At 38.2% G+C, this 19189-nt stretch overlaps 1 protein-coding gene across 2 annotated transcripts in view; it reads left to right on the top strand.

Annotated features, from left to right (window-relative positions):
* The window catches only part of GABRA3 (gamma-aminobutyric acid type A receptor subunit alpha3), a 227723-nt gene extending 210163 nt beyond the window's left edge, over positions 1-17560 (top strand). Inside the window, exons 7-8 of one of the 2 annotated variants that reach the window (XM_045538580.1) lie at positions 2214-2229; positions 15226-15545. In XM_045538580.1, the coding sequence (XP_045394536.1) occupies positions 2214-2229; positions 15226-15545 (336 nt within the window). Of the gene's footprint in view, positions 1-2213; positions 2230-15209 lie in introns of both variants that reach the window. The other variant, XM_045538579.1, reaches the window with a different exon arrangement.
* Positions 17561-19189: the final 1629 nt, after the last annotated feature.

The raw sequence follows: 19189 nt of genomic DNA, 5'->3' as shown, positions 1-19189 counted from the left end.
TTCTTATCTAATAATTTTAACTCTGTTATTTTCACTTTATTTTTGCTCAATTTTTTCAAACCTATCTTCCATATCCCTGACTATTTTCAACAGTGCCCATTCACCTTCATTTCTATGGTAGTATTATTTTTCCTTACATTTATTTTATGATCTCTGCTGACTTATTTTTCATGTGCTCAATGTTTCTTTTGTATATTCTTCAACAATGCTTTATTCATCATTTTCTTCCTTTTTACAATATATTTTGTCAGTGCCATAATAGTTTGTCTTCAATTATTACTTCGAGTTGCATCAGAGGAGTTCTTTACCAGCCCTGTTATATGTGGAAACATCGTTTTGCGTAGTGTCTGAGAGAGGAGCAGGATAGTAGTGAGCACTTGAGAAGCAGTGGTAGAGAGTGAGTAGTTGGAGCATCATTTGCTGTCTATATAAACTTTTATGAGTACTGCTCCCTATAGTTATGATTCCACTTCTAACTAGCAAGAAGTTTGCCTTGTTCACAGGAAAGCCCTCTATGTATTACACAAGAGTGTGTCTGTGTATGTGTATGTGTGTATGCACATGCACATGTATGCATATGTAGTGTCATATCCTTTAACTTTCCAGTCTCTATCTCCTCTGCCACTATGAAGTAGTCAGAGTTCCAGGATGTTCTCTCTACCAGCATGAAAAAGGATTTTGTTTCAAAACAGAGATCATTTATTTCATCTCTCAGGTCGTGCCACCCACATTTCAGACTCTATTCTTGACTTGAAATCCAGATCAGCAGGCATCCTTGTGTCTTCTTCACCTTGATCCAATTTTCACTGCATATGGGAGTGCTTACTTTTTGGGATCAAGGTTATAAAAGCTTTCAAGTTTCATCAAAGATAGGGTTTCATTTTTTATCTCTCATTTGCCTTACTGTTTTTGGTTAGTTCTGCAGAGGAAAGGGGAGCAAAAATGTCCTTACTTTGACAAATCAAACTGAAAGGTCCCTAAAATATATTATTAAGTAGATATTTTAAGAGTAATTAGCAGCAATCACTGACATACAGCCTGAGTTCACTAAGAAGAAATTAGGTCAAACTAACCTCATGAGCTTTTATGAAAAGTTTACTGGACTGGTAGACCAGAAAATGTCTAACTTTTTTAAAAATTACACCTCCATGAGGAAGAGAAAGTAGTTGAAAAAAATAGTACAATTAGGCTGATGAAATTGGTTGACCAATTGAAGTCAAACAAAATTGACTGATGGATTGACATCAACCTGAATGGAGGTCACTGAGGACATCCATAGGGCTTTGTCTTTGACTCTCCTCTTTCAAATGTTGTCATCAATAGCCCAAATGAAGACATATGAGGTAGAAGATTCAAATTTTTAAGCTGGCATTAATGAATGTTGGTTGGGCTAGGAGTATTTTTTGAATTAGGAATCAGGAATTTCCAAAATTTGAAAGGACAGGATAAAATTAAAAGATAAACATTTGCTAAATCAAATATAAATTCTTACACACAGGTACAAAAATTAGTTCTGGTATGGAAAAGCTAAACAAACATTGAACACTAGAAATAAAATGCTGAGATATGACAGAAAAGCAAATATAATGTAAGCCTACCATGTGGTGAAATTGTTGAGAAGCCCAATTTGATTGGGTATGCGTTAAGAAGTGTACTCTAAAATGGGCCAACCAGTACAGAATAAAAAGAGCTTATCATCTCACTTGTTCTGATTGGGCTGGCCCATGTTTAAAGTACACTGTTCCAGTTTGGTTAGTACACTAGAGGAGGGAAAATACCTCAACGGGATGATTATTGCTATTTTCAGATATCTGAAAGGTGACCATGGATATTTTATGAAAAATGAGAAAGACTTTTTTCCCCCCGTGGCCAGAAAGAGGCATGGGAGTGGTTTGAAGGAAGAGAGAGGACTAGAATAGATTGTTAAAAACTGTAGAGCTAGATGTCAAAAATGATGACCATTTCTCCATCTAAAGAGTGATGAAAATAAAAAAGGAACCAAAAGAATGGTATAAAACTCTTCTGCAAAGATGACGATCTCTGTATTCCTTTGTAGTGTCTCTCCATGGTCGATACATTTAAGTTATCTACAAAAAGCAGATTATGAGAATTGAAAAAAACTATGGAATGCATAAAAATGGGTCTCTAATGTGAGGGTGCTATACTTTGTCTATATTGGTCCAATGTGGAGGAACTAACAATGAGACCCACAGGAAAAAAAAGTAAAGTGTGTTGGAAGTGGAAATATCAGAATTTAATCATAACTTAGTTTCTTCTTTCCTCCTTGAGAGAGTCATATTTAACCATTTTGTTTTATAAAGTTAAAATGGGTGTGCATGAAACAGATTTTAAGTGATATAATTAATTTTAAAATTTATTTCTGATCTGTGTTATGATCAGGGATTAGATAGAATGTGAGGGGGAAGATTATAAAGAAAAAAAAGAAAGAGATGGAAATAAAACCTTATTTTCAAATAAAGATAAATGACTACCTTGTAATTGCACTCTAAAAAAAATGCATGAACTGTGGGCTTCTGAGGATCAACCTCACTGTTTCCTTTGAAGATCCTGCTAAAATGAGAGTAAAGGAATAAAAGATGTGTAAAACTACAAGCACCAGGAGAGCTGGACAAGGGATGTCCATAAGACGAGAGATTTTAACACATCTGTAGAAGAATGAATATGGATGGAGGGAATAATAACCGATTTATCAAGCTGGATTAAAACAGAACCCTGAAGAAATCCAGTGTTCAGAGACACTCAATATAGCAGAGAATGAAGCACAAGGGTACAGCTAAGGGTACTGGTTAAAAGTCTGTATACAAAGTAGTCATGACCCTAGAGCCTGCAAAATATGTGACATGTCTTCATCCAGATATATAATCTCCACAAAGAACAGCAAGGTTTCTCTTGTAAAGAAGTTGAATGTTTCCAGATAAAATTTGTTGCTTACTAATGTTTTGTGGCACCCTCCAAAATTACCTGCTTCCACCTGGTTATCTTAAAGCATAGCCCACAAATCAACAAGCTCAGCTCAGGTACATTGAGCATACAGACATCTTCTTGGTTGCCAAATAATATTGGAATACCAAGAGTCACCAAAGCAAAGTTTGCAATGTGGAAGAAAACAGCAAAGATTAAAAGAAAAAAAAAACAGGCAAACAAACAAACAAAAAGAAACACCTCACCTTGAAGGGAAGGAACAGAGATAACTTAGGGAATTAAAGAGAACTTAAGAAAAACAAAACTCACTTCTACCCTAGATTTGTAATACGTATCATATACATAAAACAAGAACTATATAAAATGAAATAAGAGCATAAGAAAGATCTATTGAAATTTAAAAGAATTTCCAAAATAAAAATTTCAATAGAGATGTAGGAAAATATATCATCCTATAAGTAGGGCAGAGGGAAAGAGAGAGAGAAAGAAAAGTTAAGAAATCTAGGGATGAATCCAGGAAATCCATCCAACTCAGAAGTTGCAGAATGAGTGAAAAGAGAAAAAGGAAGGAAGAAAATTAACAAAGAACTAACACAGACATATTTACAAATGGAAAGACATAAACCTCCAGATTAGAAGTATCTTCATAGGCCAACACAAAGGCACATAATCTTGAAATTTCAGAAAACCAGGGATAAAGCTAGTCTAAAAAGATTCTAGAAAGAAAATAAATGTTATTTAAAAGGTGATGATAAACAGTATGGCATCAGACTTCTCAACTACATTGGATTCTAGAACACAGTGGAACAGTAAATCTCATAAATCTGAGGGACAAATGATTTTCAACCTAGAATCTTATGGATAATCAAAGTATAATATTAAGTGGAGAGGTGAAGTAGTCATTTTTAGACCTGCAAGAACTCAAAAATGTCATTTCCCACTTACTCTGCCTTAAGGAAATATTGGATGATATTTTCTATTAAAACAAGAGAGTAGAACACAAAAGAGAAGGAAAGACATAAGACTCAGAAAAGAGGGTAGTCAAAAGAGGAGATAAGTGAAGGGATAGTCTCCCAGGCTCCAGACTGACCCCCACAGATCCAGGCTACATGCCAGTGCCAGCACCAGGCTGGTGCCAGGTTCTAGGCTTGTTCCTGTGGACTCAGGCTCCAGCAAACACATGGTCTAGGAGTTCTCCAGCAGACCAGGGTCCAGGCCCATCCCAGTGAACCCTGGCACCACAGTCTACTGGTATAAGCCTGGAACCTGAGTCCTAATACCAATCCTTCTCAAATTCTTCCAAAAGATTGAAGAAGAGGGAATATTCCAAAACACATTTTAAAAGGCCAGCATTACCCTGATACTAAAATCAGACAAAAATAGAACAGGAAAAGGAAATTACAGGCCAATATCCCTGATGAGCAAAATAGATACAAAAAACTAGCAAAATATAGTTCAACAGCACACTAAAAGGATCATTTATCATGATCAAGTGGGATTTATCCTAGGGATGCAAGGATTGTTCAGCATATGTAAATCTGTAAATGTGATAAACTACATTAACAGAATGAAAGACAAAAACCATATGATCATCTCAATAGATGAGGAATAAGCATTTGACTAAATTCAACATCCTTTCATTATAAAAACTCTCAAAAAATTAGGTATAGAAGAAATGTACCTCATAACAATAAAGGCCATATATGACAAACCCACAGCTAACATCATACTCAATGGTGAAAAGTTAAATGCTTTTTTTCTAACATCAGGAATAAGACAAAGATGCACACTCTCACCACTTCTAGTCAACACAGTACTGGAAGACCTAGACAGAGTAATTAGATAAGAGAAAGACATAAAAGGCATCCAAATTGGAAAGAAAGAAGTTAAATTGCCCCTGTTTGCAGATGGCATGCTTTTATATATAGAAAACCCTAAAGACCCCACTGAAAAAAACTTTTAGAATTATTAAACAAATTCAATAAAGTTGCAAGATACAAAATCAACATGCAAAAATCAATCAGCGGCATTTCTGTACACTAACAATGAACTATCTGAAAAAGAAATCAATGAAACAATCCCATTTTCAATAGCTATAAGAAATAATAAAATACTTAACCAAAATAAATTTAACCAAAGAGGTAAAAGATTAGTACACTGAAACTATAAAATATTGAAGAGAGAAATTAAAGACACAAATAAATGGAAAGCTATCCGGTGTTCATCATTGGAAGAACTGAAATTGTTAAAATGTCCATACTACTCAAAATAATATACAGATTCAATATAATCCTTATCAAAATCCCAATGACATTTCTCATAGAAATAGAAAAAAAAAATCCTGAAATTTGCGTAGATCCACAAAATACCCCAATTAACAAAAACAGTCTTGAGCAAAAAGAACAAAGCTTAAGGCAGCACACACTACCTAATTTCAAAATGTACTGCAGAGCTATACTCATCAAAACAGCATGGTACTGGCATTCAAAAAAGACTCTTAGACCAATGGAAGAGAATAGAGAGCCTAGAAATAGACTTATGCATTTACAAACAATTAACTTCCCACAAAAGTGTCAAGAGCACACAATGGGGAAAAGACAGTCTCTTCAATAAGTGATACTGGGAAAACTAGACAGCCATACACAGAATGGGATTAGACACTGTATCTCATACCATATACAAAAATCAACTCAAAATGGATTAAAGGCTTAAACATAATATTTAAAACTATAAAACTACTAAAGGAAAACATAGCGGAAAGGATCTAGAACATTGGTCTAGGCAGTGAGTTTTTGGAAATGACCTGAAAAGCATAGGCAACAAAAGTAAAAATAGGCAAATGAGATTACATCAATCTTAAAAGCTTCTGAACAATGAAGGAAGCAATCAACAGGGTGAAAAGATAACCTGTGGAATAGGAGAAAATATTTACCAACGATACATTTGATAAGAGGCTACTACAAAAAATATATAAGGAACCCAAACACCTCAATAGCAAGAAAATAAACAACCTGACTTAAAAAATGGATAAAGGACCCAAATAGGCATTTATCAAAAGAACACATACAAATGGCCAAGTATAAAAAAAATATGCTCAACATCACTAACCATCAGAGAAATGCAAATTAAAACCACAATGGGGTATCACCTCACACCTGCTAGCATGGCTATATTATCAAAAAAATGAAAGGGAGGTGTTTGTGAGGATTTGGAAAAAAGAAAACCCTTGCATCCTGTTGGTGGAAATGTAAATTTGAACAGCCATTATGGAAAATAGTATGGAGGTTCCTCAAAAAGCCAAAAATAGAACTACCAAATAATTGAGCAATCCTACTATTGCATATATCTAAAGGAAATGAAGTCAGTATGTCAAAGAGATATCTGCACTAGTATAATTGTTGCAGCACTATTCACAATATCCAAGATATGGAATCAACCTAAGTGTCCATCAACTGATGAACAGATAAGGAAAATGTGATGTACATACACAATGGAATAGTATTCAGCCTTAAAACAAAAGAAATCCTGTCATTTGTATCAACATGGGTTAACCTGAAGGACATTATGTGTAATGAAATAAGCCAGGCACTGAAAGACAAACACTGCATGATCTCATTCACATATGGAATCTAAAAAAGTTGAACTCATAGAAACAGAGAGTAGAATGATGGTTACCAGGCACTGGTGGGGAGAGGAGTTTTTGGTCAAAGAATACAAAATTTGATTTAGATAAGAGGAATAAGTTCAAGAGCTCTATGGTACATTATGGTGACTATAGTTAATAATAATGTATTGTGTTTTGAAAACTGCCAAGAGAGTAGATTTTAAGTGTTCTCACCACAAAAAATGATGTGTGTGAGATAATGCATATGTTAATTAGCTAAATTCAGCTATTCCATAATGTTTACATATTCCAAAACATGGTGTTGTATATGATAATTATAAATAATTATTATTTGTCAAAAAATAAAAATTAAAAATTATAAAAAGTGAAGGGAAGTCCTAAAATGACAGCTGCACAGCAAGTGAATCTGCAGAGGAACCAGTGCAGTTTGGAGTAGGAGCCTAGAGGGATTTCTATAGTCATTTATAATGATGTTACCACAGGATTATCGACTGAACTGAAAATCTTGCTATAGCTATATTGGAGGATGCAGGAAGGGTTGCATAAGTGGGATAACTCATTATCATGAAAAGACAACTGGTAGTGAGCAAAACTTATAGCAGTATAAATATATTATTAAAAATATAGAAATAACTATTACAAGTATCAACTAAGAGAATTAAAAAGAAATACCTATAAGGAGCTGGACAATGGGTTGGGGTGTATTGAGGTAAGGGTTTCCTCATGTTCTATTATTTTAAACTACATGCATTATTACTTTAAGTTATTAAACACAAAAATAATAAAGGCAAATTAAAATGAAGAAATAAGCCTTGACACTTAAAAAAAAAGATAATTATTCTTAGAACGACTTTTAAAATATTCATAACATCTTGCCTAAATTTTGGAAACAGTAATTCTTAGGCTCTCTTTTTTTATTTTCAAATGAGAAAACCCTAACCTCTTGCTCTAGAATAATATTTCATCTTTTTTATATTAGAGAATATTTTCAACTTGTGTCTACATCTTGGAAAAGTTTAGTTTCTTGTCATTAATGCCTTTTAAATCTATGGGGCTTTCTGGTAAATATAACCACAAATCAATTCATCCCTTGGTATTTCTCTGTGGGGTGAGTACTCTTAATGTGGGTTAAGTTTTACTCATAAACTGGTGGTCTTCCCACCTTGTTCTACAATAGACATAAATGGCCTGACAATAATTGCACTCCCTCACTGGCGAATCAATCAAAACAAAAACATACAGTTAATCTGTAATATCAGTGAGAGGCAGAGCTAAACTACATGGCCCCAGCACTTAGGAGCTGATGGTCTAAGAAGGAAAGTAAGGTGTATATATATATATATATACATATATATATATATACATATATATATATATATGTATATATATATATATACATACATATTAATATATATACAGACAGAGCATTGATACAGGACCAAGTGCTGAGTGTCATAAGAGACAGAAAACCAAAATGCTACCTCATCATTTTTCCTGTTTACCTTAAGTAACACTTGGCTGTTTCCTGAGGAAACTACTGCCCTTGCAAGTGGAAGCCACTTCTCCATTCCCTCCTGCTGCTTCCAGGCCATTACTTACTCCTTTATTTCATTCAAACCACTCTGTCCTTTGATGTTCACTTCATCTGTCTCTATCACTCTATTTCTCTTCATCTTGATCACTTACCAACATTATTGTCTCTTCTCCATACTCTTTTCATATACAGGATTTTAATACTAGTTTACATTGTTTGAAACCATCCTAAGTTCTCTCTTTGTTTTTCAGTTGGATGACTCATCTGACATCATAAGCTACAATTGAGCCTATCAAATGAGGTCTGGCTGTCCCACCTGCCAGGCAGTGCTACTGTTTCTACCACTAGGTGAAGGTTTGGGAAATGAACCAATCTCATTGCCTGTATACTTGTTCTAGTGTGTTTTCAGGAAGACTGTGAGAGTGTCAGCTAACAGTGCTAATATGTTTGTAACTGTCACCTTAGATCAGAGGAGCCTCAGAATAAACTTTGTTTATGGACATGTGGAGCCATATGTTCTACAGGGCTCACCTCCATGCCAACCTTGGTCAATACTCAAATTGTAGTTTCCTCTGTGGTTAATTGTCCTCCCCTCTATTCTTATCCTTATCCTGTCCTGTGCTTTTTTCTAGACTCATCCTCCTACTCCTCATAAATTCTCCCTCCCTTCCCTCAGGAACTCCTGTTCACTGGAAGATAAAACATTTTGCACCATCAGCTTCTTCCCTGAATGATCCATCCACCTTCTATCTTAATTGATATCTGATTCTCAGCTGAGACTTCCCTGCTACTGCTTTCCTGCTTGGCATAAGCTGGTAAACTTCTGACTCCCATTTTCTAGAAGTGTAGTTTACATCCTCTTTATCTCCAATAGTGCTTTCAGGATATTACTCTTCCATTGTTTTATATTAAATATGTCTCCTTTCAAGCTCTAGCTCTTCACTTAGATTTTCATACATCAGGATTTCCTGTTTTTCACTTTCTTCCTTGGTATTTCCCTTTGCACTATCCTTGTTTTCTTCATGACATCTAAATGTTGGAGCACTCCAGGGCTCAGTAGTCAGACCTCTTTTCTCATGAATCTGTACTCACTTCTCACGAGATCTCATTCAATCCCAACACATTGAATAAATGGTCATCTAGAGGTTAACAACTCCCAAATACATTATCTCCAGCCTAGACCTTTCCCCTGAACTGCAGAGTGATATATGTAACTGTCTGTCTCTCCACTGAGCTGTCCAATGGGAATATAATACAACCAAACACAACTCCTGATCTTCCCCCCAAACTTGCTTATCTTTAGGTCTTCCCAGCACAGCTATTATAATAACTCCACCATTCTTCCAGACACTCAGGCCAAAAACCTGGGATTCATTCTTGATCTTCTCCTTTTCTCACCTGTCTCCCACCCTGCCACTCTCAGACCGCCAAAACCTAATTCATCAGCAAGTCCTGATTGCTCCACATTCACAATATATCTTGAATCTACCTACTTTTCTCCATATCTAACACTCAATACAGCACATCTTTCACTACTCTCATCAGGAATAGTTTCCTAATTTTATTCCTCTGCTTTCATGCTTATATATCTATTCTCTGCCCAATAATAGAAAAGATGATTTAAAATTGTAAATTATGAAAATTCTGCTCAAGACACTTTAATGGCTTCCCACTAACCTTAGATAAGGTTACAGAATCCTTACCACGGCTTTCAAAGCCTTACAGGATCTGTTCCGTGGTGGTTCAGATCCGTGATAGTTCCTCCTACCACCCTTTTTAAATTTTCATTCACTCTATTCATCCCATAGTGGCCTCCTTGATGATTCTTGAACAAGTCAGTCTCATTTCAACTCCAGGTACTGTGTCATTACTATTCTTTCTTTCTGAAATTTTTGTTGTTCAGATCTTTTTGCAGCTTGACTTCTCTTTTATTCAGGTGTCTGCTCACCTCCTCAGAGAGACCTTCCTGAATAGCATTCATCATCTCTCTCTGCCTCTGCCCTGCTTCATGCATCTCCATTGTAATTCCCACGTCCTGACATTACATTACTGTATATATTTCTTTGCTTCTATGTTTATTACATGCTGCCTTCACTGGAATGTGAACTTCTTGAGGACAGGGGCCATACTTTACTGTTTACTGCTGCACCCCCAGCACCTAGCACAGAACCTGCCACATAGGAGACACTGAGTAAATATTTAATAAATGAATGATTCCTTCTGTTCTCCTTGCTTATCTATCTAGCATATGTCCCATGGCATATCACTGCAGTCACTCATCAGCACCCTTGACCTCCTCAGTCACTTTAATCAAAGGCCTCTATTGCTCTCTAAAACAATTCCACAGCTATTGATGGATCAGTGACATTTGTGAGCATATACTCTTGAATTCTGCTGGTTCTTCAACCTGTGCCTGCAGTCCTTCTCTGTGTCCCTAATTTCCTACAAAACCTATTTTAAGTTTTAACCATTCTTTTCACCTTCCTCTTGGGGAATGTAGAAGGCATTGTATGAGATTTGCCTCAGCTTACTGTGCTCCTTTCTCCCTACCAAAACATAGATGATATCTGAGTCTCACCCATTCTTTCCTTCTCAGTTGTGATCTGGACATGTGTAATTTAGTGCTCATGCTCTGGAAACCTCCCACCCTTTCAGGAAACTGGTACAAGTGACGACTTTTCTTCCATCTACATTTTCTCTCCTTTCTATTGGCTTACCTGACTGCTCCAAATCCAGCATGTTTCCTTCCTCTTTTGAATTCCCTTGACTCATTATTTATGCCTCTCTGAATGTTTCTTATTTGTGTTTTCCACTTTATATTTTAGTTCTCTCTTATTTTAATTAATCTTCCTCACTAGATTACATTTCCTGAGAGCAGGGTCTCTGATTCATCACATATATATATATATATATATATATATATGATTACATATATTTGTACATATGATTTTAATAGTGGTAAAATACATGTAACATCAAATTTACCGTATCAACCATTTTGAAGTGTGTACTTATGCTCCAGAACTCTTTTCACTTGCAAAACTAGAACTCTGTACCCATTAAACAACAACTCCCCATTCCTCCCTGCCTCAGGCCCTGGCAACCACCATTCTACTTTCTGTCTCTATGAATTTGCTACTCTAGATACCTCATAGAAGTGAAGTCACCTAACATTTATATTTCATTTAGGATAATGTGCTCAAGGTCCATCCATGTTGTAGCATGAGTCAGAATTTCCTTGCTTTTTAAGGCTGAATAATATTTCATTGTGTGTATAAACCACATTTTGTTTATTGATTCTTCTCTCAATGGACACTTGAGCTGTTTCCACCATTTGGCTATTGTGAATAATACTGCTGTGAACACAGGTGTAAAAATATCTCTTTGAGGCCCTGCTTTCAATTTTGGGGGGTATATACTCAGAGGTGGAACCACTGGATTATACGGCAATTCTATTCATAATTTTTTGAGGAGCAATCATACCATTTTCCATAGTGGCTACACTATTTTATATTCCCAACAATGCACAAGGATTTTAATTTTTCCACATCCTCACCAACACTTAATATTTTCTGATTTTTTGATAGTAAACCATTCTAATGGATGTGAAATGGTGTCTCATTGTGGTTTTGATTTGCATTTCCCTAATGACTAGTAATGTTCAGCATCTTCTCATGTACTTGTTGGTTATTTGTATATCTTCTTTGGAGACTGTCTATTCAAATCCTTTGCTCATTTTTTTAATTGGGTTATTCATTTTTGTGTTGTTGATTTTATTCATCTTTGAATTCCATATAGCATGAACTTCACTGCTTTGCCCCACTTCTGGAAACTGGGGTTCAGGAAAGCTGGGTGCCTATAAGGGGGTTGACACAGTATATGGTTACTGGGCCATATACTCTGAGGTCCTGGCTGGGTTTCAGGTAAACTGAATCCTTTAATTAGAAACAATTGACAGTAGTGTCATCTCAGGAAGACTCTTAAGTTGGACATGAATTTGTCTATAAAAGTTTTTATTGCCCCATCCCCAAACCCTCATGAAATGGCTTTTTGGAAGGAAAGGTGTTTTTATCCTGGAGTCAGACTGCTTGGGGAATTTGGAGGAGTCAATTTCAGCTTTTTTTGGTGTGGAAATTACCCCAGGCTGAACTATAGAGATATGCTCTCTATGTAGCAGAGGTCAAGACTTAGGGTGAAAAAAACATAAATCATATTGAGAATCTTCAATAGAGGGTTTTTTTTATTCAGTAAACATCTATCATGTGCCTAAGAGCCAGGCACTTGGCTAAGGAAGTAGGAATAGAATGACAATTCAATCAAAGTTAAGTCAATTTACTCTGTATCTATCAAGGAGAAGTACTGGAAAACTAGTTACAGAAATGGGGAAATATTAACCATTCATCTCTGCCTTCTGCTCCTGTCTTCTTGACACTACAAATTTTGCTTTTATGTCCTTCTTTAACGATTTAGTAAAAGTCATAGTGGCTGACTAAAATGTGTCATGTTGGAAGTGGTGAGAAAAATTAAAAGGTTATCTTCCTTTATTACTTAAAAAATCTGTGATCAAATCAATTGCTGCTTCTCTTCATCTATAGAACACACAAAGTGCCTTTGGATCGAAAGAAAGTGTTTGTTGTTCAGAATGATTGTTTCAGATACTTGGTCATAATCAGCTTATAAAATGACTAAATGAAATAACATATGTGAAACCTTCTAGCAAAGTCAAGGTAGTGGTTTCTTCTTTCCCTTATTCTTTTCTTTATTTCTTTTTTTGTTTACCTATGAAAAAGGAGATTACTAAGCAAATTAATAAGTAAGCAGGCAAACAAGTAAACCACTCTTTTATTTAATAGCAAAGGCATTTAGCAGCAGAACTCTATTCACACAGTGAATTTGCTAATTATAAATGAGTCCTATGTAGTATGTAAGCCATTTACAAGGTTCTTAGAAGGCTTTGAGTTCTGTCCCCCTTCCACTTATAGCAATGTGACTATAATCCTCAAAAAGAAAGAACAATATTGCTTTTAAAATGTTCTATTAGTCAGACTGGTCATTTACTTAAACAAACACTCCCTTATCCATCACACTTCTGCTCCCTGACTAAAAAGACTAAGGTCAGCATAGGCAGGCAGAGCAAGAGAGCATGGCATACAAGGCCTTTTAAGAGCTGGGCACTGCCTGTCTGGATGGCCTCAGTTCCTGCAACTCTGCCATGCACACTGTGACCCAGTCACAGTAAACTCCTTGTCATCCCTCAAAAAAACAGTTCCCTTGACCTGTGCCCTGGCCTTTGCTGCATCTTCATTTGATGAGCTAGCTCCTACTCATCTTTTGTGACCCAGACCACAAACCTCATTGCCTTCTCTGAGCCACCTTTTCCAAAACCTGCAGGTACTTTGTCCTTCCCTCAACTGAATTCCCATAGCACTTTGCTCATACCTGTTAGGACTCTGATCACATTATATGACGATGGAGTATTCACAAGGCTCTTTCTCACACTGGACTATGAGCTCCTGGAAGACAGGGACTGAAGCTGACTCATGTTTTAACCTTTCCACTTATCCCTAAATATCTGGCATAGTTCTTGGCCCAGTAGACATTGAGTAAATATTGGGCAAAAGTTATTATTAGGATCAGGAAGGTAAATGGCAGTGAGGTCTAAAGGACAAAAGATAAAAAACGATGGGGCCTCTGAAATAAAGAAGAAAAGAAAACAGAAGAGATTAGGAGAAAGGGATCATAAGAGAGGGTGGAAATAGAGAAAGCCAAGAAGGAAACAAGTAGGAAGTGGAGGAGTAAAGTCTGGGTGCTGGGAAGCAAAGTAATAAGAAGGATGGGCACATGAGGTTTGTGAAATTAGGGCATTTCTGAAGCTCATCTGTACCTACTTTTCCCTACAGCCAAAGAGAGATGGAAGGAAGAAAAGGACAGAGTGAGGAGTGAGGCAGTAAACAGTCTGTAGACTACGAGCTAGGCTACTACTGCCTTTTCCCTGAGTCTGGGTCTGGCCTGCTAGCTTGACCGCCCCTGTTCCTCAGCCCCTCTATTTTGATTGAGAACACATCCTAAGCATTGTCTCTTCTTCTCGTCTTCTGTATCAGGGAAGCCCCTGTGAGGCTCCATGTATACACAAATGTATATATGAGAGAACAAATGGGCTCATGTGTATATGCTTGCTTCCCACTGGGTGTTTGGGTTTCTTTTACTCTGAAATATAAGCCCAAAGGGCAGTGCCATAGCAAGCCTCCAGCTATTTTTGCCTTTGCTGTGTCAGAGGGGGTCACTTGCATAGCTCTGTGGAGGGAGGCTCTGGCTCTTACCTGCAGCCGTGGAAGAGTGGGAAACTTTGGTATGCCCCTGAGCTTGCTGAACACAGTTACAGTGCATGAAGGGTGGGATGCTGTTGTAATGATGCATGCAAACATGCAATGGTATTTATTATATCTTTAAGATGAAATGACTTTGCAGACTCACCAAGCTCTCTTCCTCACAGGAGATGTGCTACTTGATGGTCGCAGCCTTTTGGAGTTATTTCTCTGGTAACCACAAAGTGTCTCATGCCTGTAGAAAGCAGCACAGTGTAGCCCTGGGTAAAAGTCAGGAGCCCAAATTGCAACTGTGGGCTCTGCCACTTAGTCCGAGGCCCAGTTTTCTCATCTGTCAAATGGGAGTAAGCTCATCCAGCTACCTAATAGGGTTGCTGTGAGGATCAAATCACGTGATACACAAGATCCCACATGTGACCAATATTCCACAGTTTATCAGTGATTTCTACTGCCAGTCTCTCATCTGATCCTCTCAACAACCCTGCAGATTATTTTGATTCTCATTTTTACAGATGAGGAAATGAGGCTCAAAAAGGAAAAGTGACTTAGCCAAAGCCTCATAGCTCAAAAGCCAGGATGATGCAAATTTTCTGTTTTCAAATTCATCTTCGGTTATCCCTAGACACAAACTTGGCTCCTTAGTGCTATTGGCTTCATGGCCCCTATTCCTTAACTTCCCTCATGGCTGCTCCCTCCCTGCAGCCTTTCAAAGTTCTCTGTGAAATTAATTAATTATCTATTGTTTGTTCTCCCCTTCTCCCCTCTTTTTCATGGCCTCTAGAAGAAAACACCAGCAGCTCCAACAAAGAAAACCAGCACTACCTTCAACATCGTGGGGACCACCTATCCCATCAACCTGGCCAAGGACACTGAGTTCTCCACTATCTCCAAGGGCGCTACTGCTAGTGCTTCCTCAACCCCAACAATCATTGCTTCGCCCAAGGCCACCTATGTGCAGGACAGCCCGACTGAGACCAAGACCTACAACAGTGTCAGCAAGGTTGACAAAATTTCCCGCATCATCTTTCCTGTTCTCTTTGCCATATTCAATCTGGTGTATTGGGCCACCTATGTCAACCGGGAGTCAGCTATCAAGGGCATGATCCGCAAACAGTAGTTAGTGGTGGTGGCACAGCAACCAGAGCACTGTATACCCCATGAAGCATCCAGGCATCCAAAACCCGGGCTCCCCTTCATGTGTTTCAGGATTCTTCTTTTTAACCCTCTATCAAGCTGTGACTCTCAATTCATATTTATGAATCTCAATGGAAAAAAAAAAACAACCACAGAAAAATTACTTGTCCCTTTTAACATTGCTGACTATACCCCCATCAAAATCAAACACTGCCATTTATCCAGTTACTCATCTTAGTCTGCCAGTCTCCCCCAGCTGAGGGCACTGCATGTATTTTATTGTATTCTGCCCACTGCAGAAAGAACAAGAGGATCTACTACCTATAGTGGGAGCCTTGGCTGTATGAGAGGTCCAGACCAAGGAAAATTGTTGATTGGTTCAGATCAGATAATTCTGACCTACTAGGTAGCCAGGTTTGGCTATCCCATGTGGTCCTGCCTGCCACCTCCCCTTCCCACAGCAGGGCCTACTAGGCATAAGTATGATAGCAAAGGTGGGAGCCAGTTCTGACCTCTGAACATGGCCCCCAACCCTTTTTTTGGCTTGGAGGTTACTGGAGACAATTGAGGCTCACCACGTTCTACCTATGTATGACCCAAACAAACAGAACTAGCTGGGCCAACCTGGCACCAAGATGACTGGTGCCCTGCTGTGTCCAGCCCCTCAGGAAAATAGTACCCTCCTTGATATATCTCTCCTCCAGGAAAGTCCTCTTCCCTCAATGCCTTTGACCCACCTGGGCACTACTTAGTTTGGACTCTTTAACGACTACAAACTCTTCAGGAAAAAATATCAAGTATTTTTTATGTAAGCTAAAATGATACAAATAGAAACAAAAAGATCTAGATCAAATGCCTACGCAAGAATTTTTTAAAGATGGGAGAGATAAAAAAAGTCACCTCCCTGACAAGGCAACTAATCAAATACTGGATCAGACAAGAGGTTTGGGGTGGATGATAGTTGAGAATTGAAGTCTGCCTCAAAAGAGAGGGCCACTGGCAGGTGAAAGTCAGCTTCCTTCCATACAATCCACGCTCCACACCCTAGCCAGGCCCAGGCACTTTGCTCCCACCCCATCAGGAACCTATGGTTTTTTGTTGATGCTGATTCTATGATGGGTGAATTGGAGATTCATATAAATATCTCTAGTCAATTTTTGAGTCAACTAGATCATTAACTTTATTACCAGTTTTATAATATATTATTTAGAGGCCATATGATCGTATTTGTTCTTAATCTTAATGTGAGTAAAAGAAACAGGCATAAACATGAAATTTTTATAAGGTAGATAAACTGAGTCCCATAACTTTGAATAATTTTCCTAGGCTCCTTTCAAGTGTCTTTACTAAAGAGCTGTAATGCGCACCTTTCCAAAGGCCAAAATGAAGACAGGACGGAGAAGCCAGGTCCATGTTGACCTCAGAATCAGCACAATCTCAGTGGGCCTTGTGGGTCATGAGTGCAGTTTGGTTGGACACCAAAAAGGTTTTTAGAAAGTCACAGTGTGTCACCCAAGGAGACCACTTCTGATAGTCTTGGCTCAAGGGAATGAGACTGTTTGAGACGGCAGCCCCAGCCACTTTGGATCTGAATAACTGCACTAGTCCAGAGTGTCCTAGAAGCCCAAGGTAAAGCCACAGATGGCACCACAAGCAGATTCCTCCTGCCCGCCCCCTGGACAAAGCTCCTAAGGGGTGTATCATTAGCTGCTGGTTGCCTTTTCATCCATCCTCTCCCCATTCCCTGCTTCCTTGCCATTGCTGGGATAATGCATGCCAGTCCCATTATTCCTAAGATTGTGTCTGTAGGTAAATTCATGACTAGAAGAGTATAGTCTTGTGGATATGTGGGGATGGGGGTGGGGGGATGGGGCTGTTAATGATTGTCTTAAGGAATTTAGAATGGAAGCCTGACCTTTGCCTTTCTGTAGAAATTGTGTTTCCAAATGCTTTGGTGCAATGTTTAGCGGCTGTTTATTAAATTCTTTCTGAATTGTACTTGGGATGGAGAACTTTCTTTGGTCACTTTTTGTCTAACATGGATGGTACTATGTTCTTGACTGTCTGTCACCCCCACTCTCATGCCATCTTTACTTTCCACTTCTTAACACTATTAGAATAAACTGGAAGAAAGATATCCCCAGAGCCAGAATGTGTTACAATGATCCAAAATGGAATCCATGTAACTACATAGCTTTTGATTGACTCAGAGGTCTCATTACCCCATATGAAAGAGAAGAAAACAGCTTTCCTGCTTCTGCTAAATTTTTACACTCCTAGAAAACAGACATATTTTCATTGTAATTCTAAAGGCTTTCTCCTTTCCATTGATTACTCTTTCCCTTAGGCAACAGTTCCCTTAAGACAATAGTTATTAGGCAGAGTGAGAGTGAGTGTCTCCTTGGTGAAGTCATGTGTTGTGAAACGGATGATGACCTTTATGTCTTGCAGAGTTAGGAGAAATCTGGTAAATAGTCTCATGACATCTGCGTGAGGCAATCACCTGGCTCCTGAAGGGTGGGAAAAATCTTCTTGGGATAGCATTTCAATAAAAGGTTTTTTATGCAAAATAAAAGCAGGGACTTGGACAATCTGACCCTCCATGCATGATCCAGCCCTGTGATCATCTGATTGGCTGCAGCAATCCCATAGTCCCTGACAGTTCATCACACCCCCGGAAAAACTGTGTGAGGTACAGGTGCAGCCTCCTTTGTAAAAGTGTCTGATACCAATATTTAAGTGCTCATGTTTCCTTAAAAACCTTCTGAAGCCACTTTACCTTTGAAAACTATTCCCCTAGTCTTGTGGGATATCTCAAGCTCTTTCCCATCAGTACTTTTGTTGCTGAGCTCCCCTAGAGTTTGAAACCCTGCCCCAGACTGGGATTGGTACCCCAGGACTTTGAATATTTTATGATATTTAGAGCATGAGAGAGATATCCCCAGCATTTCACTGAGGGTACCAGTCTAGATGCTGCTGGAAGAGTGTCGAGCACATAGTAGGCACTTAGTAAAACATTTATTGAATAAATGAATGCTAATGTAGATCAGAGCTACATGGCGGAGGTTTTCTTCAGGGTGGTGTTGGAGAGTAGACTAGCCAAACCATGATCGATGGAGACTAATGGAAACAAACAGATGCAATGTGCAGTTTTCTAAAACAGTACTAATAAATGTCCTCTCTTTTAAGCTACTTTAAATAGCTTTTTGTTAATGAAATAATTGTTTGTTTCTATGGGCTTTTAAATATGTAGATTCATTTAATGATCTATTAGTACTTATTACTCACGCTAGAGTACTGAAGACAGGAGAGGAAGGCATGATTGAGCACTAGTCCCCTCTGAAAGCCTCAAGCATAGCCCACTGGCCAATCCAGGATACTTCTGTGTTGTGACATGTTTCAGAGGGCTTCCAAGGCTGGCCTTGAGAAGGAGGACTTTTGGAACTCTGAATCCTTGCAAGAGGTCTAGCAGGAGATGGAAAGAATAGGAAGGGGAAAGTAAGAGGAAGGAAGCAATTGGGGGGAAACTCTGTCAAAGGGGCTGTAGAATTGCAGGCAGGGATCTCTGCTCTTCAGCTTCAACAACTTCTAATTAGCCTAAGAACATTCATCATGTGACACCTGCTG

The sequence above is a fragment of the Lemur catta genome, chromosome X, assembly GCF_020740605.2.
Source record: "Lemur catta isolate mLemCat1 chromosome X, mLemCat1.pri, whole genome shotgun sequence".
NCBI lineage: Eukaryota > Metazoa > Chordata > Mammalia > Primates > Lemuridae > Lemur > Lemur catta.
This window is presented reverse-complemented; position numbering and strand designations above follow the sequence as displayed.